This window comes from Ochotona curzoniae, unplaced genomic scaffold, assembly GCF_017591425.1.
Source record: "Ochotona curzoniae isolate NIBS_2020 unplaced genomic scaffold, NIBS_Ocur_1.0 scaffold_4701, whole genome shotgun sequence".
Lineage (NCBI taxonomy): Eukaryota > Metazoa > Chordata > Mammalia > Lagomorpha > Ochotonidae > Ochotona > Ochotona curzoniae.
Window position 1 is genome coordinate 82,121,502 of NW_024467122.1, and position 22,079 is coordinate 82,143,580.

Below are 22,079 nucleotides of genomic sequence, written 5' to 3' on the forward strand. Positions count from 1 at the left end.
TGTAGAGCCTGCAGTTGTAGGGGGATTTAATGTTTGAAACTTTTTGTCCTGGATCATTATGGTTTTTTTTTTTCCCTTTTGATTTCTCCCACTAAGTGATAGATAAGTTGTGAAAATAAAATGTAGCAGGAATGTTTTACTGATTAGTAGGTTACCATCTGTGCCTTGGCCTTGGAGTTCTGGCTGTCACCTAATGGCTACTTCTGAAGAATGAATAACAGCTTGCTTTAAAGAAACTGATTATAGTAACTTACAGCATTATCTTTAAGAGCACCTGGTTGACCATGAAGTAAAAAATAAAATAATGAAACATCTGTGCACACCCACTTAGTCATGAAGTAAAAATAGAACAATCAAACGATTGTGCAGAGGCTTGTGTTGTGTCTAAGTAAATGAAAAGGACAGCTTCTTCTTGAGCTCTAGCAAGAAGGCACCAAGTGACAATGTCTGTGTCTGTCTTTATTGCCGACACCACGCACCCTTCTCAAGCTCCGAACTCAGCTGGAGCTGGACTCCGGCAGGTCATGTCTGGGGTCAGGCCAGGCTAGGTCAGTTCATAGCACCTACCAGTAGTTGTGAGAACTAGGACAGCACGACAGGCTGGTTTGGGCTGCAACATAGGCCAGTCCATATTAAGGCCAGGACTGAGGGCCATCGAGGCTAGACTGTAGCATCCACCAGCATGAACTGGAACTGAGGCTAAACCAGGCAGCAGCACCCACTGGTGAGTGGCGAGAGGAGGCAGGCCATGCCACACTGGGCCACAGCACTTACCAGTATACATAATATTGTATTATGTACAGTATTTTGTACTGTATTATGTACAGGAGGTAAGCCTGGTAGGGAGCAACAGGGCTCCTCTGCTGGGCCACTGCTCCCACTGGTGAGCATGAGAACTGGGACTGGGGCAGACAAGGCTGGGAAGGGATACAAAGCTTGTTGACCTGCATGTGACCTGGGTTAGCGGGAGAGCCAGGTTGGGCTGCATGAGCCAGAGAAAGTGCAGGCTGGTCAGGCTTTTCTGTAGCATCAGCTAGCAGGTGCTGGGACTGGGGGCAAGTCCTGTCAAGCTGGACTGTAGAACCACCTGGAAAGTGCAAAATCTGGAGCTGGAAGTGGGCTTAGTAGGGAAATTGAGGGCAACCCTCTGATGGGCTCCCATCAGTAAGCATGGGAACCAGGGCTAGGGAGGCATGGCTGGGGGAGGCAGTTGCACCTACTTAAGTGTGGACTGGATAGTGGGGTTGGTTAGGCTGGGCTAGTCACCAACACGCACTGATGTGTACAAGATCTGAATGGGATGTGGAATGGACTGGACCAGTCTGCTGCACATACTGGCATCCACAGGAAGAGAGGCTGGGGGTGAGCCTGGTGGGAATTTCTTGAGGTTGTTTCAACTAAGCTGTCGTTCCCACTGGTGTGTGAGGGATGAGTGTGTGGTGGGCAGGAATGGGCTGGGTCCCAGCATCCATTGGCTTGTGTATGAAATGGGGCTGGGGACAGAACTGTCTGGGCGACTGTAACCACCAATGAAACCACCTACAGGCTGATGTTGGTGATAGATTGAGCCAGAGCCCGCACTGGCTGACTTACACAGGAGTCAGGTCTGGGGTCACCTCTGGTGAGATTTCTTTGGGGATCCCCCAACTGGACCACTGGCCTCAGAACTCTAACCACAGGGAAAATTGCTGGATCTGTGGTCTGACTGTGGAGTGCATGTGTCAGAACTGTGTCTCCTCACTTGTTGAAACCTGTGCAATTGATGGCATTCCAAGAAGCTCAAAGGTGACATGACAACCAGCTCATTGAGGCTTGCAGAGGACATCTAGTACCATGAGGGGTAGAACAAATTGGACAACTCTCCTGATCAAATTTTGACAGCGAGTATCTGAGCAAGTGGAGACTCTAGGGTGGGCGATGTCAGTCAATGGAACTTGGATTTCCTCAACCTTGGAGCAGTGAAATCAACAGCATCTCAGAACCATCAAAAGTACTTAAGCCATAGCCTCAGAGCATGCTCACATCCGGGACCCTGGGATGACATCAGGTGGCTGTCCATCATTCCTGGTACTGATGGGGTTGGGCTCCTGGGAGCGGCCCTCTTCCCTTCTCTCCCCACTTTCCCCAGATACTGGAAAAAAAAAAAAAGGTTGGAAACAGTTGGCTCATTCACTTTCCCCCATTCCTCAACCCTAATCGGTAGTCCACATGGGCATGCATCCTTAACTATGTAAACATCATCAAATATAAAATAAATTTATCATATGAATAAATTATAAATAAAATAAAAATATATTACCTGCTGTAAACATATCTCCTTGCTATCAACCCATGGTTCCTAAGGTTGGTCTCAGTCTCAAGTGACCCCACCATCGCCTGCCTCTTCTTTTGCTCCTGTCAGGTTTCGCTCACTTATGACCCCAAGAGACCAGCAGGTCTCTAGCTGTTCTGGCTGAGCCGTGAGAGTCCTTGGACTCCCCTCAAGGCAGTGTGTGTGGGAGGGGTCGCTGTTGGAGCCCAGGTCTGGCCTGCCAGGGGGACAGACACGCCCCCCCACCCCCCCACACAGCTTCAGAGACTCTGGGGTAAGCTGCTTCCTGCAGAGGGCTCTGTGCAGACCGAGGGCCCAAGCCCCAGGCAGAATTCCTGTGACAACCTGTGACCCACTGCACTTGCCTGCTGTCCACATCCTCTATGCTACTCCCAATCCCTGTGGCCTCTTGTGCCCTAGGTCCCCTATGGGAGCTCCAAGCAGGAAGGAGTGGGTGAGGCTCATGGGCAGGGTCACCACCTGACTCACTGGACCAGGAAGCAGTGCAGTGTGCCATCCTCAGGTTAGAAGGAGTTAAACCAGCGTCCACCCCCACACTCTCCTGGGGTAGATGGGGGCAGGGGGGGAGGGAGGCACCCGGGAGGGAGGCTTTTAGCAACAGCAGAAGAGGCAGGAGACTGGCAGGTAATGGCTTTTCCTGGCACAGCTGCCTCCCTTGGGCCTTCACGCTTATTCTAGTAACCGGAGAGCCAGAGGGGCTTCAACTCCTCCAGGTCACTTCGCTCCCTTTTCCCATTCTGCAGCAGCTGGGCACTGCGCTGTTCTAAGTCACCTTCCACATGTGCCTCGCCTCTCCCCGCAGTAGGCCTCCCTGTGGTGGGTTCTGGGTAAAACTTGAGGCTGCTGTTACCGTGTCCCCAAAGCCCACAGGCAGCTAGGGCCTGAGAGGGAGGTGCTCGTAACAGCACCTGCTGCTGGCCCTTGTTCAGGCTTGCTGCAGCCACTGCCCTCCCAGACAGGCACCAAGGCCCTGGGCCTCCCACGGCAGGGCACGGAATCCTCTGCACCAGGTCACTGGAGGGGCAGAGTGTGTCTTGGACAAGTTCTGGCTCCAGCCCAGCATCCAGCAGGGAGCTGGAGCAAGGCAGGGGAGCTTGGCTTTCCTGCCTCAAGGTCATCACTCAGGGGCCTGCCCTGTGGGCAGGAGGGAGCAAGGCAGAAGCACAGAGCAGGATGAAGAGAGGGGTACTTGCTGACACTCTCAAGGACTGGGGTCTGGCTGCTGGGGTCCCGGAGTCCAGGGACCCTGAGCAATGGGAGAAACGGAGAGGCCTGTTCCCCAAAGCCCCTGGATGAGGAAGCAGTCAGGTGATGGGTGAGAGGTTGCCACCCACCAGGGCCCCCTGTTGCCAGCTCAGCTGGGAGACCCAGGGGGAGATCTGGGGTACAGGGACAAGATGTCATGCCTGGGTGTCAGCATGTTCAAAGAAGCAGGGTACTCAGCTTCCTTCAGCCCCCGGAAGTCCAAGAGGTGGCCAGGCCCTGAGGCCATGGACCTTTGTTCATCCCTAAAATGATACCAATGACCTCTCTTCCACCTAGGAGCCCAGCCTGTGCCAACGAGGGCTCGAGGTGGGGAGTTGGTACCCGGTGGTCAAATTGAGCCTGCCTGCAGGAGGCGGAGCTTATGCAGGTGAGCAGGGATCTACCCACCGAGAGGCTGCAGCAGCCAAGGCAGAGGAGCTGTGGGCCACTCTGGGTCTGAGTTGGGGGCGTGGACACCAGGCTCCTTGGCTGTGCTGCCTTCTGTTGAAGCCCATGTCCTATGAGCGAGAGAGAAGGGCCTCTGCCATGCTCCCCAAGGATGGCTGGACATGGAATGGGGCTGGGGGCTCCCTGAGGACGTTAGGTGCTGAGACTAAGGCAGGGAGACAGCCCCTGTCCATGGCCAGACAACAGCAGCCCCTCCCCAGGCCCAGCCCGGACTGCCCCCAGTACCCATTCAGAAGGCAGGCAGCTGGGCCTGGCAATTCCCAGGAGGCAGCCACTTAAGGCACGAGGCATGGCTATTATTCTCCTCAGAATTCCAGGCTCTCAGCCCGGGTTTCCAGTATTAATTGGCCTCTAATGAGCCATCTCTAATTGCTGATGGGGCCACAACACCACAGGTGGATCTCCACTGACTGACACCTGCCTCCCCGGAGGAGTAAGCAAGGAGAGTGGGAAGAGGTCCGGTTACCCAGCCCCCACCTAGGAAAAGACATGTTGCAAGGATTCCCGGGAATGCCCCCTCCCACATCCCCTTCCGGGCCAGCTGCCTAGCATTTTCGCCCAGTGGGCTAAGCTGTACCTGGTTCCAGTCCTGGCTGCCTTACTTCCAATCTAGCTCCTCTTTGCTATGCCTGCGAGGGCAGCCGAGGAGGATGGACACCTGCCAATCATGTGAGTGATCCAGGTAGAGTTCTTGGTTCTTGGCTTTAACCCGGCCTCAACTCTGTTGGTGGGCATTTGGGGAAGTGAGCCAGTGGATGGAAGATTCTGTCTTGCTCTGCCTTTCAAAATGAATCAATCTTAAACAGATAAACAGAATGCCTCTCATCCCAGCCCGAGCCCTCCCACAGTCATCTGAGTCAGCCCTGCTGTCTCCGGGTGCCTAGCACCCCCACCCACGCCAGACAGCAGCACAGGGCTGCCTTCCCATGTGGCCCAGCAGCACACCAGGACTTTCTACCTCTGCGTTCTGAGGGCAGCACAAGCTCTGGGCAGTAGTGCCCTCCGCCCTCTGCTGGCAGGGCGGTGGCTGGCCCCCCCAGGGCACAGCCTGCCCTGTCTGCCAGCCCCCCTGGATGCTCATGCTGAACTCTGCCCTGCTCTGCAGACCCCAAGCTTTGTCCCCAGGGGGAAACCAGGGTCCTAACCTATTTAGGGGACTGAGCTCCCTTCAAGGCCCTTGGAAACTCTGGCTACCTGCTTGGTCCAACCTTGATCTTGACCTTTTCATTTCAACCTGGGGGTACCCTAAGAACTTCCCCTCCAGCCACAGACCCCAGTTGGCCTCAGACCAGACAGAACCTGGTATTCATGTGGCATCTCTCTCAGGCCCAGAGCCACCTGGGATTCAGACAGTGGGGGTTAGGGGAGGGAGACCCCTCTACCAGGCCCTCCCTGCACCAGGGCCAGCTGCTCTGTCTTCACCCACAGCCTCCTGGGCCCTCCTAGTTCGCTCACATCTCGCAGGTTGGAGTGCTGGCCCTGCTCCCCTGTTATCTGGATGGGACGATGTGGCTCCAGGCTCAGCTCCTTGCCTGGAGGTAACCATCTTCACAGCTCCTCGGGGCGGGCAGGAGAGCCCAAAGGAAGAGGACTTGGTGGGTCAGGGGAAGAGTGGAGGTGCGTGGAGAGGGCTGATGAGCTGATGAGTGGGTGCTCCCAGCTGGGTCCAAGGATTTGTGGGGGCAGGGGTGGGAGGGAAAACCTGGCATGAGGGGTCCCTCCCTGGGGTGGAGGGCAACAAAGACATAGAGAGTCCGGATGTGCGAACTGCATTAGCACAGGGGTGCTAGCGTGAGCTGGCGCGTGCCAGAGGGCGCAGTCCACTCCGTCCTCACCCAGCCACAGAGTTGCCTGCTTATGTAACTGGTTGCACCCTGAAGGCATTAACTTTGGCCAGCCTGCCATGTTTCCTTTGGCCGGAAGCTGCCTGCCTGGTGTGCAGGGGACCAGGGCAGCTCGCTTTCTTCCTAGGAGTTACTGAGCTGAAGGATGCTGAGCTGGAGGCCCATGGGGCTCAGGACGGAGACTCTGTGCTATCTGGGGAGGGAAGAGGGTTTAGGGCAAGGTATCCGGGGCAGTGGGGACACCTGTACCACCTCAGAGCCCTGCTGTTCAGAGCTCTGGGTCTGCAAGATGGACAAGCTGCCCTTGTTAGTGACAGTTATGGAGAACCATCTGGAAGGAACCCTCAGGGCTTAAGTCTGGTGGCAGATCTCAGGCACAGGCCTGCTTTAGCCATCAGCACCAGCTGTGTTTACAGGCTCTGGGCTATGGGGACATTCTCACCGACCAAGAATCCCGAAGGTTCTGAGCAGGTGTGGCTGGTGGGGGGGGAGGAAGAAACCAGGCCCCCTGAGGGAGAGATGGAGACGCAGGCCAGGCTCCAGGGCCCCACCCATGTCCTGCTGGGAGAGGGAAGCCAGAGGCCAGATGAGAACATTGTCTCAGCCTCTAAGCCAGCCATGGGACGCAGGCCATCCCAGGCAATGCCTCCCGGCCCAGCCTCCTGGGCGGCTGCATGGGAAACACGCAAGCTGCCTCCTGGGCTGCTCCAGGCATGGAGAACCAGAGAACCGGGCCAATGGGACTGGTGAGTTTCCTGCTGTCTCACGGCCACAGTCATTGTGCTCTTGTCACTTTTGCTGAGCCCACCTGCATCAGGCCAGATCATCACCCAGCACTCTGCCCTGCAGTGGCTGGTCCACCTCCCCAATCCACCCCATGCCCTGCCAGAAGTCTGGGTCCTGCTGCCTACAAGCCCCTTTCCAGGTCAGCAACTGCTGGGTGTGTGCGTGTGTGTGTGCATGCGTGCGAGCGAGACCCTGGGCATGAAGGGTGGTGCCAGAGCTGTGGATAAGCCACAGACACGCCCTGAGCTGCGGGCATTCCATCTACGGAATGTCTCCTGTGCCCGGGACCAATGCGCACCAGACTGCCAGGGGCCTCGACGTGGCCATAGGAAGTGGCCCAGAAACACAAGCTTATGTGGGTGCAACATGTTTGCATAATAGGCATTCCCCTTGGCAACTTCTGCCATGCAGCATGTGGCCTTGGCAGGGACCTCACAGTGGCGGGCCACACCTGTCTCCTGCACATGTCAGGGCACTGCCTCCCTGCTCCCAGCTGACGGGATGGGTTTGTCTGTGCCAGGCTGGCTGACAGGTGCTGGGAACTCAGCCCAGGGGCCTGAAGTCAGGCCCCACCCACTCAGTTCAGACACGCACACACACCCTGCCGAGGGGTCAGGCTCTTGGTGTACCTACAGCGGGCAAAGCCAGGACAGGGCACTGGGACTCATTTCCAGAGCAGGAGCATTAACTGGCCAGCCAGGCCTGCCCTAGGTGAGAGCAAGTGAAAAGGGGGGCGGGCCACACAGGGGCTTAGGGCAGCGGCCCCTTGGGAAAGGCCTCTCATGCATGCCAAAGCCTGACTACAGTGCCATGTGTGCCAGTGTCTACTGCTGTCTGGTTCTGCCATCTCTACCTGTATCCCATGATGCAAGGGGTGAGGGGAGTTCAGGGGAGTCCTTCGGGTATTGGAAAGTGAGGCTGCCTCCCTGAAGTCACACGGCCAACTTGGCATTGAGGGCTCAGCTGGTAGTCAGCTCCTGCCAGTGGCTTGGTGTTGGAGTAAGCAGAGGGCACCTAGGGTTTGCCATGGAACTGGTGAGGGGGCGGGTGCCACAGGAAGGGGTGACACTGATGGAAAACAGAGCCTATTCCCACACACAGAGATGCTAATGTACCTCACTTCTTTGCATGCTAAGGTCACCTCCCCTTTGACTTTTGGAGAGACCCCCACGCTACTGATGGCTACACTCATGCACAGACCAGCTGCTGGACAACGGGTCCCTGTTCTGGATCATCTCTGTCCTAATATCTCATTAGCACTTTGTCTGGCATCGCCTAATGATCGGTGAGGTCAACCCTCATCTCATCTTTCAGTGCCATTTTTTCCAGGGCTGCCCTTGAAGTGACATTTGAATGTTTCTAAATAAATGTATCTTAAAGGCATTGAAGCAAACAAGTTTGAAATGCAGCAAAACCACACAACTCTTTCAAGCCTAGGGGGGCATCTGTAACCGGCACGCAGGGGCACCATGCTCTTGTTAGAGTCCAGGTTGCCGCCTTTGGGAAGGTTCCTGCCTAGGCTTGGGGGCTGGCACCAGCCCTTGGGGTCCTGACAGCTGGGCCTCCAAGCTCTGCAGCCTCTCTTCTCATTTGCATCTCATTAGTGCCACGCAGAGCCGCTGGCAGCTCAGCCGGGATTCTGGGGGAACCCAGCTCTGCCTGCTGTACCCCTTCCTAAATCGACAGTCACAGGGCATACCCAGCTCTCCCAGCCCCTGTGGCCTGGGCTCTAATAGCAGCTCGTTTCCATGGCAATGGGTTGGTGTGGTTGAGGTCGTGGTGCCTAGGCGGGATTGGTGACAGGCAGGGTCTCAAGCTCCCCAGATGATCAGTGATAATTGGTTTATGGAAATGAAGAGGGGGAGAAGGGGGGAACTGCCACCCAGACTGGAGCTGGGGGAGGGGAGCTGGGGGAAGGACTTGGGCAACCTGTTGGGGTGTGTGTGTGTGTGTGTGTTTGGGGATGGGGGATATGCTAGCCTTTTGGTCATTCCTTGCTCCCCATACTCCCATTCAATGATGAAATAGACCTGAGTTAACCCTACCCCTGGTTCTGTAGGATATTTTACAATTATGTGACCAGGTTAGTGGGACTCCAGAGTAGAGGGTGGGAAGCTAATCCTGGTGACTGCGTGGAGGAGGAAGCACATTGGGCAAGGCTTTGAAAGTGGAATTTGGGCCAGTGCCACTGGGAGGACTGGGGCAGGCATTCTCACAGTGTCTGCCAGTAGGAACCAAATGACACTGGTGGGTGGAGCAGGGGTGAGTAGAGAGGAGTTCCACTGGCAGAGGTGGAGCCAACATCCAGCATGCAGAGGGAAGCTTGGTCCGGTGCTGCCCAGTGGAAGGCACAATCTGCCCTTTCCCCACAGAGGGGTCAGTTCCAGCCCCCTTGCAGCTATGCCAGCATCCCTGCCACTTACACTACCACGTAGGGCCATGGCTCCGAGCCGTCCTTGCACGCAGGCAGATTCGTGGCCCCATGGACCGTAACCGTGATGAGCTCTTTGTTGATGGGAGCCACATGGCTGACAGCAGGCTCTGTGCTCCTGGCCGTGTCCACGGACTCCTTCGGGGCCTCGGCAACCTGCAGGCACAGTGGGTTGAGTGGCCACTCCGTCCCCTCTGAATTGCTGTTTCCCTCACTCCCTGCCCACCTGCTCTGGTATGGCAGGGCCATTGCCTCTGACCCCATCTATTCTCTTCTCCAGTTTGCACACCATGCCCAGGAGCCATGCAGTCTCCACCCCCCATCCCACCACAGTTCCCTCCTGTGCACAACACGTCACAGTTTACAACAGTCAGCCGCAGGTACCTGCCTGTGCCTGGGGCCTCCGGCTGCAGAATGAGGGTGGCAGCCCCAGAAGACGCGTACTGGCCACACACAGAGCAAGACCCAGGAGCCGTTCTCCCTGCTGCTCAGCCTCCCCCATGCCCTCCCTCCACGATGGCGTCTTCAGAAATACAGCTTGCAGATGGTGTGGGTAGCAACTGCTCCCATGGCACAGCTGGGCCAGAGGGCAGCAGCCAGCTGGCACCATCTGGGGAAGCCTGAGGGCACCTGCTCGGAAAGCTGGGTGGGGATCAGGGATGGGGGTTGCAAATGAGGGGTGGCGGGCCACCACCAGGCTCCATCTCCCTCTCCTTCTGGCTATGCAAGGGGAACCTGCAGGTGTCCCTCCCTGGAGACTAGTGTCCTGTGACTCTCTAGCCTACCCTAGCCTGGCTGGGAAAATTTTCTTTTAATATTTATTTATTTAGTTATTTGAAAGGCAGAATTAGAAAGAGAGATAGAGATCCTCTATCTGCTGGTTCATTCATCAAATAGCCGCAATGGCCGTAGCCAACCCAGCTCAAAGCCAGGAGTTGCTTCCAGGTCTTCCACGTGGGTGCAGGGGCCCAAGCACTTGGGCTATCCTCTATTGCTTTCCCAGGTATATTAGCAGGCAACCAGATCAGAAGTGGAGCAATCAGGACTCAAACACATCTATATGGGGTGCCAGTGCCACAGATGGTAGCTTAACCCAATAGGCCATAACACCAACCCCTGTGTGGGAGAATTTATTCATGGCTAGAAAAATGTCTGTGCTGGATTAAATGGGAAGACAGTGATCGAGGACCCCTGAGTCTGGGGAACACCCTGATCTGAAGGGGTGAGATGAAGAAAAATTCTTTTCCCCTGAGCTCTTGGCTGATGGTTCTCTTGGCACTGTCAGGGCACCAGGGCTACAGCTGCTGGCTGGGTAGGGGCAAGAGCCACCAGCCAGCAAGTGGTACCAGGTTGTAGGCCCTGAAGTCTGTTTCACCCCTAAGAACAGTTAGCATGGTCTGTCACAGGGCAGGCTGGGAAGCCACTGACTGCTCCAGTTTCAATCCAGCTCCGAGATGCTGCACCGGGAAGGCAGCAGCAGACGATCCAGGTGCCCCTGCATGAGACACAGGTGGAGCTCCTGGCTTTGGCTTGGCCCAGTCTCAGCTGTTGCAGTCATTTAAGAAGTGAACTAGTAAACGAAAATTCTCTTGTCTCTCTTTGAAACTCTAACTTTGAAAAATCTAGGGTAGAAACAATGGGTGTATTTTGAGGGGCCTGGGCACCCCAGTGTGAGGCAGTAGGGGTATCGTATCCCCAGGTGGCAAGAGCCTGCTTTTAGTTCCTCCTGCCCCTTCCCATGAATGAGTGACAGGCTCTCAGGCATTGCTCCACCCAGCCTATCACCTGACGGCAAGGGGTAGTGACACTGAGTGAGAGTGCAGCCCCCTCCTGGCAACGCTGCTTGGCCACAGCTTTAATCAGGCACCTACTGCATGCCAGGCACTGCGGATTACGATAGTGGATACAGCAGACACAGCCCCCTTATCTAGGGGTGCAGAGCTGGAAGACTGTGGGGACAGTGGAGTGCCAGCGCTGCTGACGAGTGGCTACATGCCTCCCCCAGGACGACCTAGCAAGGGAGTAGCTCTCTTAGAGGTGGGAGACTCTCTGAGCCTGTGTGACTCCAGCAACAAGTGACACAGGAGGCTGTTGAGCCCAGGGTGCACCTGCTAGCACACCAGCCCACAGCTCTCGGTCATTCACCCTGGAGGAGCCACAGAGCCCCACTGGCTGCCCATTTCACAGATGTGAACACCAAGGCCACCAGCAGGGAAACTTTTGTCCTGCTTTAAGCAGTTCACAGTACGGAGACCCCGCATCCAGGCCTCACCTTTTTCTTTTTCAGTCCCGTCATCGCTGGGCCGGAAGCATCAAGCCTTACTTAAGCAACCATGGAGACAAGCTCCTGGCACTGTGAGTAATTGGGCGTCAGTCCTACCCACCAGCTAGCCCAGGGTTAGAGGCAGGGGGAGGACTTGGCGTCTTTGGGGATGGCAGATGGTACTGGGTGTCACTGGGCAAGCAGGGGAATCAGGCACCAGCCCTTGACCTGATGAGGGGTAGAGGAGCAAAGGGGAAGACAGGATCTTAGGAGTAACAGGAGGTGGGAGTAGGTGTGACTTAGGGGATCCCAGTCATGGCTGGCTGGGCGAGGGCCCAGGAAGGTGAAGAGAAAGAGGGACGGGAGGTCCTCTCACTGCCCAGATCTGGCAAAGACCCAGCCAGGTCACCAGGGCAACGTCTTGTGATGTCACAGAATGGGGCAACATCCCCCAGTCCCCTCTGCAGGTTCAGGGGGTGGGACCAGAAGCTGGGAGCAGTGGGTGCCTGCACTGTGGCCTGGGGGTTACGCCCCTGCTTGCAACACTGGTATCCCATATGGGAATGTGAATTTGAGTTCTGGATATTCTGCTTCTGGTCCAGCTCCTTGCTAATGTGCCTAGGAAAAAGCAGATGACAGTGTGGGTACCTTCCTTGGGGCCCTGACTCCTACATCTGGAGACCCGGATGGAGTGCCAAGCGCCTGGCTTCAACCTAGGCCCAGCCCCAGCTGTTGTGGCCATCTGGGGAGAGAACCAGCAGACGCAAGAATTATCTCTGTGTCCTTCCCTTTCAAATACATACATCTTTTACAAAGAAAGCAAGCCCAAAGTTGTCCTCTGCCTGCATTCAGTCCTTTCCACACCCACTCCCCGCAGTGTTTCCCAGCCTCAAGAATGAGTTCCCACACCCACAGCTCTGTCTTCCTGGGTGCCCTCCTGAAGGCAAACCTCTGCCCCCTGTCCAGGGCCCGGCCACAAGCTCTGATAACTCTGAGCAGAAACTGCTGAACCAGCAGCTCAGGTCTGTCCCCTCACCTCCCCTGGGGGCCAGTCCCGACCCTGCCCTGATGCAGTTCCTATTTTAACTGGCTGGCAGCTGAGGCCATACCCCTACTGAGCCTCCATGCCCCCCAGCCTCTGTAACGTGCATAGAACAGGTGTTAGCTACCAGACCCTCTTATTTCACCCAGGGGGGTACCCTTAGGGAGGTGGACCCTAGGAAACTTCTACAATCTGGCAGGGAGGTGAAGCCCAGAAGAGAAAAATCCCTCAGTGAAGCCAGCCGGCTCTGAGATGGCCCAGCCCAGGTACTGGGATCTGAGAGGAGAGCCAGATGCCACAGCCTGGAGGTTCCCCATGGGATAGGGCAGCCTCAGGGCTGGGGGCACTGCAGTCCCTAAAGCGACCAATCCCCTCAGACAGATGCAGGCTGACATTCCAGGGCCACCACCGAGGGGTCCCAAAACCTCTGGGATCCAGAGAGCTAATGTGGCTTTCCCTAGGTCCTTACTGGGCAAGGATAACTTTTATGTCTGCAATTTGCACTGAGCATGCTCAGTCCTGCCCCCACCCTTTGTCTTCTGCACCTTGCTCCTATAGGCCCCGCCCCCTGGGACAGCCTGATCCCACCAAGCAGGCCAAAAAAGAGAGAAAAAAAAAATCTGATAATCTGATTGTGTGGAATCCGACAGGCCAAGCTCAATCCTGCCTCTGCGGACACCTTGGTGGAGTCAGGTGAGGTGTCAGGACAGGGCACCTGCCACGGCAGCCCCAGTGAGCCCTCACTGCCCTTCCCAGCTGTTCCTGCCAAACCCTCTGGCCCCGGGTTTGGCAAGGGGAGCCTGAGCTGAGCTGAGACAGGTGATTGCTAAGGGTGTGGCCTCTTGGCTGCACTACGGGGCTGCCTGTGCATGGAGCAGGTGCATTGGTCCAGGCCCTCGATTCTTCTCGGTATCTGACATAAATCACCTGGATAAAGATGCAATGTGTCTATGGCGTGTTTTTCTTAAAAAAAGAAGAAAGAAAAATCAATAACTCGTTAGCCAGGCAATGAATAAAGGGGCAAGCAATGAAGCCATCCCCTACCCCCTCCCCAATCCCTCCTGTCATGAGGGCCCAGCTACAGTTGGGAGCTGTGTCCACTCACAAGGCCTGCCACCCCATAATTGTACACCTTGGTCCTTCTGGGCTTCAGGACACACTGTTGTCCCCAGGAGAGTCTTGTTCAGCTCTGGCCAGCCTGGGCCTCTTGGCACCACCCACCTGGTCCCCTTCTTCATGGCACCCCAAGGGGACAGTGGCCTCTGCAGGTGGTGGGAGCTGGGGATGACCCCTCCCACCCACAGGACGGGGGTCAGAGGTGCTGGCAGGTCTCCAGGAGTGTCCAATACAAGGAAACTTAGCTCCTCGTTGGCCTGGGTCTCGCCCTGCTCAGAGCTGGTCTGCAACTCCACCGGGTAGCTGAGCCCCTGGCCCTGGCACCACATTGAAGTCATTAGCACTGTGTTCATGCCGAGTGAGCCAGCGAATGGCACTGGGACGGCCTTGGATGCACAGGAGCCTCGGAGGGTATTGGGGGGCTGGGGGAGAGAGAAGGGGAAGTGTCGAGGAACTTGTGCAAGACACTGTCCCGTCCCGCAGGACAGTCAACGGGGGTCACCACCAACCTAGGAGAGAATAAAGGGACAGGAGACACGAAGAATGGACAGCAAGACAGGATGTCTGATCAAGCTGTCAGTTTATTGATTTTAATTGAGGGTTTTTATATTCTTCAGTAACTAAGGCTCAGGGAGGAAAGGAGAAACTGGGACGCAAGCCATGGTCTCCAGACCGATTGTTCTTGAGCAGCCATCATATCAACAATAGTGTAGGTAACCAGTAACAGGATGTCGGCAGGTACAGCATAAATCACATTCTGAAACAGTTGCTAGAAACAATTGAAGCTAAGCGTGTGATTCGTTTTATAACTTCTTTCCCAAGCATCTAGCCAGCCGGGGGTTTTCCACTGGCCCATAGTTCTATATTCAAAATGGCTTCAGTGTGGCTACAGGACACGGCTCCTGACAAAGACACTCACACACATACCTCCTCCCACCACCACCCACAGCTCAGCTCTACTCTGCCAACAAACAGGGTTTCGGTGGTGGGGGGTGGGGCTTCCTAGCTGAGGATGGCTTCCTCACCCCCTGCACCAGCCTGGGCTCACTCCCCTGTGCTCTCTTGGTGCTCCATCCATTGCCCCCGGTCCCAGGCTTCTCTCTGCCCAACGAGCCCACCACCACCCCACAGTGGGACATAGGAGCAGAAGAAGGTGCCAGGAGCCCTGCTCTGTTGTCTGAACGAGCCTTCGACTACGTCTTCAGCTCCACAGTCCCAGGACAGGACCTGTCCATCTAAGAAAGGAGGTGCCCACGGGGTGTGCCTGGCTCTCAGTGACAGTGGACGGAGCTTTGGGAAGCTGCAACTGGTAGGCAATGGATGGGAACTCAGGTTACAAACTTCCTCCAGGGGGCCAGTGGAGTGGTGGGGTCCCTGGAGCCATGTAGGACCCACTCCTGCATCCTTCCAAGTGGGAATCAGGTCTTCCCAAGCTGGCCTGTGTGTTTCTAGAGGTCACTGGGGATGGCCTCTCCTTCCACAAAGACCTCCTGGATTGCTGCTGTGAGACTGACCTGCACCTTTATCACACTGCAAAAGCAGGCGTCCCCATGCCCACCTTACAGAGGAGCAGAGGGGTTACAGGGCAGGGAGGCTGGCTCAGACACAAGACTTTTGCCCCCAGTCTCAAGCCTGGGTTCTGGTCCCTAAGTCAGAAGGACTGAAACCCATAGACAGATGGATGCCAGTCTGGCCTTGCCACCACAGAGGCCCTGGGCAAGTCAGGGCGTGCCTGCCACATGGCCACTGGCTCCTCTTCCTCCCCAAGACCCAGGCGATGCTGAGGTGGGTGGCTCTGCAGTCCTTAAGTGCAAACCGAATCTGCCTTTGCGAGCCTGGTGCTGAAACACTTCTGGCAAAGGCAGCAGGCAGAGAGCTCAATGCCTCTGGTCCCGCTCCCATGGCAACCCCTGCTACTCCTCCCCACCACTCCCACCCCCACATTCCACCTGCTCTGACCATCCCTCCACACCCAGCTTCCGCCCCCAGGGCTCACCCCTTCCCCCACTTGAAGACCTCATCCTAATGCCAAGCCTGGAGATCTGGCAGAATTCCCCCCACCTGGGACCTAAGTGACTTGTTGCAAGTCTCCGCTTAGTTGCCTGTGTGCAGCTGGGAAATGAGGCTTCAGGCCCAAGACTTCCGAGTGCCTGCCAGAGCTGTCTCCCTTAGAGCGGGCTGAATCCTGGATGACCCCTAGCTAGTGGGGGTGGGGGGGGCAAGCAGCAGGGAAGAACCTTGCTCCATTGTCTCACTGCTGCTCTACTACTGCTTCAGAGGGCAAGCCAAGGATGAATGAATGAACGGACGAACGAATGCCACCTTATGCCACAGGAGGTGGGATCACCACAACCTAGGGCACGCTGTCAGGGCCAGAGGGCATCTACGCCATCTTCTGTCTGTCCCAGGAAGGGGGTCTGGACTCTGCCGGCTTCCACAGCTCCTGACCCCAGCCCTCTGCCGAACTAGGCTGGGGCTGGGGGTAGGGCTGGATGCTGGGAGGCACTGCCAGCCTTTTTGCCCCAGTACTGTCCCTGGCCATGTTTGGGGGGACCTGTGAGGTCCCCAGTTGGCTATCTCGCTTGGTAGGGGGCTGTGCTTAGGGAGTGATACAGAGGTGAAGCCCAGAGGCCCCAGGAGACAGTGTACACATACAAGTGCATGCAAGACATGCGAAAAGTTCTGCGTGTGCAGGTCCTCAATGTGACAAGCAGATCTGTGCACACTCGCATGCATGCGTGTGTATGCGTTTGAGCATTCATGGGTGGTCACACTCAGGAGTTAGGAGTACACCCACCTGCCAGGGGTGGAAGGGTCAGAAAAGGTCCCCAGCACCGAGTCTTCTGGCCCTCACTTGCCCTCCTTTCCCCCAGGTTCCTGTCCTAGAGCCTGCTGGCTGCTTACTGGGCTGGGCCTGGGATGGCAGGTGGCTGGCACGCGTGCTCCCATGCACACACACACACTTGCACAGCCTCCATGAGGTGTGAACTAGTGGGGTGGGGTGGGGGTGGCTGGGAGGAGGAGCCATCTGGCATGTTCCTTTAACAGCAATCTGCTAACGGAGCCTCAGCCCAGACTAGCACCTCCCCCTGCAGCCTGGCCTCGGGGCACAGGCAGAGCAAGGAAAAGCAACTGACCTGGCAGAGACCCAGGCCCAAAGCAGCATGCTTGAGTCCAGCTCCAACCCTGCATCACAGTGTACCCCACGCACCCCGCTGATGGAAGAGGGTCTGGCCACTGCTGTCCCCATTTCACAGATGTGCAAGTGGAGGCTGGGAGAAGCCTAAGTGAGATGATTGCTGAATAAATGCCAGAGCCAGCATCCAGCCAGCCAGGAGCCCCAAACTCCAGTTCCCCTGCCTTGCTCCCAAGTCCTGCCTGGGACTCTGGAGTCTCTTTGGAAGATCCCATTGGGCAAGGTTAGGGAGCTACTGGGGGGTTCCTTGAGCCCCTCCTTCCCCCGACGCTCCCCCCAAGTTGGGAGTGGAAGTGCCTCCCCCAACACATGCCCCCTTTCCCCAGCCTCAACCACTCCAGGTGACAACCCACACCCCTCCCCACCTGGGTGACAGCGCTGCCTTTGTTCTTGGAAAGAAAAGAAAATGGAGCTACAAAGGCAAACCTCAGGTAGCTTTTAGCGGGGCTCAGCTGCCTGGGGCAGAGTGTGTTTAAGCTGCAGGCGATTGTCAGCAGCGGGCTGAAGCAAGGGTGGGTGTCGCTGCGAGTCTCCCGCCCCTCTCAGGGACCCGCCCCTGCGTTTACTCCCCAGCCGGGCAAGGGAGAGGCCAGGACAATGGGCAGGAAGGGGAGACGGCTGTGTTTGCCAGGCGCCCTGTGGGCAGTTCGGTGTCACTACTCCCTGCATGGGGTGCGGGTGGGGATACGCGGTGTAGGGGGTGCAGTGGCCTGCTCTGTACCTGGGGCCCAAGTTAGGGGGTGGGAGCCTCTGGGGCACGTGCCGCGTGGGGGAGGGGCGGCCGCAGAGTCTCTAACTCGAGTTAAGAGAGAGATTAATATATTCAATCTGCTCCGGGGTAATTGAGGGAACAATTGGAGTGTTTTTCTAAAGCACATAAAACTGCCTCATTTGCAATGAGGAGCTGGGTGTTTGATGGGCTCTGGCAAGGAGGAGGGACTCGCTTGGGATCCCAGGATGGGGAGAAGGGTGTGTGCACCCCTGTACCAGCCTGGCACAGCCTCTTCCCACTGCCCCCAGCCCTCATTCTCACCCCTGGAGAATGGGCTGAGACGGGAGATGAGGGGAGCTGGTAACTGCCACAGGCTGGTACTCGGGTGAAGGGGTCTGCCTCTCCCCACCTCACCCCCCTTCCTCCAAAATGAGTGAAATTTAGGTCTCCCAGTTCTAGGGCATACGAAATAGCACAGAATGTAAATTTAAGAGCAGAGCAGAGAGGGGGAATTGGGGTTCTGGGACTCCAGAAACAGATTTGGGGTGGTGGGAGAGAGGCAGAGGAGACCCAGACATGTGGGCACAGAGGACTTGGGGTGAGCCCCCAGCTGTTAGCCTGTTCCCCTCCACTTCTCTTTAACGAAAAGCCTCTGGCCAGCTGGTGCTAAACCCAAGTGCACGGTCAGAACCTGCGGGCGCCGTGCCAGATGCTCAACCCTGGTGATTGCTTTAGTAGCTTTTTCTTCTCCCTTTTTAAATTTTTTTTCCTCCAGGGCATGAAAAAAAATGGTGTTTAAATGGAAGGAATTAAAAGAGAAAACCTTGAGAGCAGCGTTTAAAAGGCTCCTGGGAAACACCATGTTGGGAACAGAACTGCCATTGTTCGGTGGAAGTAGACGCCGACTGGCGCGGCCCCTCCTCCTGCCGCTGCCTGGAATTCAGCCTCAGCCGCGTGGGAGGAAGTGGGGCCGTGGGGAGGGAGCCCCTGGGCCTGGCTACAAATTCTCATTTCCAGAAATTTCACCTCCAGGGAATTTCCAACCCGGAGTTTCCCTCTTAAGTACTTGTGCTTAAGCAGAAAAGGGTGCACTGCTACAAGGCTTGGGGGTCTTGGGGTCCCTTGCCTCCACCCTACTCCCCCACTGGACATTTCAGAGTTCCACAGGATCCATCCCGTGAGGACCTGAGTCTCTTTCCCCCAGAATTCCCTCTGATGGCCTGAACTCCTACTTAGACCCCCCAATGACCTGAGTCCCCCTTCAGTGGTCCAAGATGCCCCCCAAAGTTCATCTTCCCCCATGACCCCTCCCTCCCTCCTTTCTTCCTCACCCTCTAAGACCCCCTCTGTCCAGTGCCAAACAGGCCACACTCCTTCCAGTCTGATGGAACACAGGAGACAGAACTCTGGGGTGCTGGGGTAACAGCTTGAGGTGACAAAAGAAGCCTGGAGGTGGGACGTCTGCCCTCCCTCCCCCAGGGCCTTGGGAAGGGCAGCCGCCACCGCCTGTGGCTGGCAGGAGACCTGGAGCAAGGGACCCTGGCACCGGATGGGGGTGCGGGATCACCTCCTTTGCAGCCCAGCTCAGTCACCTGTGGGCCACTCCTGTGGGGGCACAGGAGTTGGGGAGAGAGGGACATGGAAGCGTGTGGCTGCTTCTCCAGTTCTCCCATCACTCTTTCTTTGCCCACCTGGTCTCCCCTCCTCCCAGGAGCAATGCAATTCTGCTCCAGACACTGTGGCATCCACCACAGATTGGAAGCCACTGTGTCCCTGCATGTATCCTACATGAAATACACTCAACAGTTGGCACATCTGATGCCGACTGATGCCGATGGCTTAGAAGGGATAAGTGCTCGGCAGGCTTCCTGGAAGAAGTGGCCTCTATAGCCTCCATATTTGCATCTGGAGCCCCAGAACCCATTCCCGCAGCTACTGCAGCTGTCTCCAACTCCCCCACCAGTTTCAGCAAGACCCTTGAATCTGGGCCCCCTTCCCGCTTCCTGAGGGAGCCAGGCAGGTGGGAACCCAGGACCAGGGTGGAGCTCTCAGCAGGCAGGAGATTCTGGATCGGTCCCGCAGGGGGCGTGGTCAGGACTGTGACAGCTGACCCCAGGAGAGAAGCCATTTTCCTCTCTCCCGTGCAAGCCATTTTCTTGTCTTAGTAGAGGCAGACATCTGACACTTTAAAAGGGAGACTGGGTGGGGGTGGAGTGGGGAAGATAGCTGAAAACAGCCAGCCCAGCCCCCTCCCTGCAGGGCCGTCCACGTGGCCCTGGGCACAGCGGGATGAGGGCAGCCTCTCCCAGGGCTCAAAGCCTGTGTGGTGCTGCAGGAAGCAGAGGTGGGGTCTGGTGGGGTCAGACTGAGGGGGCTGCCTCCCTTGCTCCTCAGCTAGGACACCCTCCCCAAAGCCTAGACTTGCAGCCTCTAAATCTCACCCTTCATCCCCACCCCTTGGGCACGTACTGAACAAAGGGCTCCTGGGCAAATATGTAGGGCACCTCCTCCGAGAGGCCTTCCTGGGTGCTGACAGCTACCGAGTGGACACTTCCAACCACAACCCTCCCCCCCGCCGGTCCCGCTCCCAGCGCAGGGTTCGACAGGGTCAATTCCATGTCCCTACTTCAAACCCCTAGTGATCTAGTGCTGGATCCCAGGCACTGAGGGTCCCAGGAAGTGCTGAGACGAAACCTAACATCCCCAGGCCTCGGTTTGCTAACCTGTGAAATGGGCCATGTTTTTTCCACCACCTCCTACCTGTGCCAGCTGGTAGAGGGGTCAGGGACAGCTCCTCAGACTGCAGCCCCAGTGGTCTGGTTTGGGGTGGAGCCCCTGCTGGTCATGATGGGAGCTGGTTGGGCTGCAGGGTGGGCATGCTGAAGTGACTTCTATCTTGAGGGCACTGGAGACCAGCTTGGAATAAGCTGACAAGGCCGATCACCCACTAAGAAATTCAACCCCACTGGGCCTGCTCTCTGCCTTTTTTTTTTGAAAGACTAGAGACCTCCCATTCCCCAAATGCCTACAACTACCAAGGCTGAGCCAGGCGGAAGCCAGGAGCCAGGAACTCCATCCAGGTCTCCCAGGTGGATGGCAGGGACCGATCACCTGCTGCTTCCCAGGGTGCACATGAGCAGGAAGCTGGAGCTTGAAGTGGAGCCAGCAGCCTTACCCACTGTCCTGCCCCCTTTCCGTAACCCCTTCAAAGAGGCACTGTCCAGTGCCTCCCCACAACCCAACCGGGCAGCTTTAGGGGTGGAGGTCTCTTTGCTGCTTTGCTCAGGGAGGGACTGGGGTCTTGTGCCTGATGAGCGTGAGACCCCAGGCTGGGACCCAGGGAGTACCCACCTGTGTCAGTCTGGGCAGCAGTGAGGGCTCAGCATGTGGCTGCGTGGGTGCTGGCTGGTCGGGCGCCTGAGGGCAGGCCGACTCGCCAGGCCAAGAGTCCCGGTGGGCGTGGAAGGCCACGCTGTAGGCCAGGCCCCCGCAGTGGCGAGCGGAGGGGTCCGCGCCTGTGCGGAGCAGAGCCAGGCTGCCACGGTATCGGTACAAGTCCTCGTGGGCACGGGCGGCCGGGTTCATGCGGGGTTGGTCAGGCCGTGGGTAGATGGGGAAGATGGCCTCGCCCACCCGCCGGGCGGCCCCTCCAGGGGCTCCTCCGTCCAGCCTCAGCGCCTCCACCCGCAGCTGCGCGTCGTTCTGCCCATCGTTCCTACAAAAGCCTGGGGGAGGGACAGAGGGGCGGGCTCAGGACTCCCTGCCTCTGCCGGGGGCGGCGAGTAGGGTGGGCAGGTTCCCCCTCCCTCCCGTGGGAAGGACTCGGGCTGCTCACCTCTGGGTGACTGCAAGCAGCCTTGGGCAAGATTTCCCCTAAAGGTGAGCCCTTGGGGTCCCGCTCCCCATGCCCGGCCATGGCAGAGCCAGGTTCACAGGGGTGAGGCAGGGAGGGTTCTTAGCCTGTGAGCTGGCGCTAGGTTCAGTCCCTAGATTTGTGGCCACCCACAGCCCCAGGAGACGAGGTTTCTGCATTCCACGTCCTCCAGGAAGCTGGCCAGGGCATCCTCACAGTCCAGTTGTGTATCGTCTGCTCTGTTACCTGCAGGGCTCTGCCTTCTGTCCCCACCGTCCCAGGGTGCTCAGGAGCTGGGTATTGGCAGGGGCTGGGTCTGAAGCCCCCCTCAGTTGCTCAGAATGGGCCCCAAACTTGCACTCTACTCCTCTCATTCACACTCCTGCCTCAGGTCACATGGGCAGAGCTCCATGATCCAAGATCCCCGTCCTCCCAGTTCCCCTGAAGCTCCCTGGGGTCCCCCTGTCTCCCACCCCTGACATACCTTTGGGTAAGGTGAAGACAAACTTGTTCCTGGTGAGGGTGCAACTCTGGCCTGGATCCCGCTGCTCAATGACGTTGGTGAGGGCTGAAGAGGCAGGAAGGGGATCCCCACCGTTCACCCGCAGCTGCACCCCAGACCCGGAGCCTGCCTGCAGGGGGTTCTCAGCTGACAGCCTCAGGACGTATCTGCCTGCCTGGTGGAACCCCACGCTCAGGAGCTCAAACTCCAGGTCCAAGGTCTGGTCCTCCAGCCTCCTTGGCTGCAGCATGGAGGCAGGGGCCCAGGGCTCGGGGCCTCTGGAGGCCAT

The 22,079-nt window shown here is 57.3% G+C and overlaps 1 protein-coding gene across 1 annotated transcript in view; it reads right to left on the minus strand.

Annotated features, from left to right (window-relative positions):
- Nucleotides 1-22,079, minus strand: part of CCDC33 (coiled-coil domain containing 33) — a 72,190-nt gene extending 50,111 nt beyond the window's left edge. The window contains exons 1-4 of the mRNA XM_040968479.1: nucleotides 21,773-22,079; nucleotides 20,842-21,160; nucleotides 12,381-12,393; nucleotides 9,099-9,253 (exon numbers count right to left, since the gene is read on the minus strand). Coding sequence (XP_040824413.1) covers nucleotides 9,099-9,253; nucleotides 12,381-12,393; nucleotides 20,842-21,160; nucleotides 21,773-22,079 — 794 coding nt within the window. The remainder of the gene's footprint in view (nucleotides 1-9,098; nucleotides 9,254-12,380; nucleotides 12,394-20,841; nucleotides 21,161-21,772) is intronic.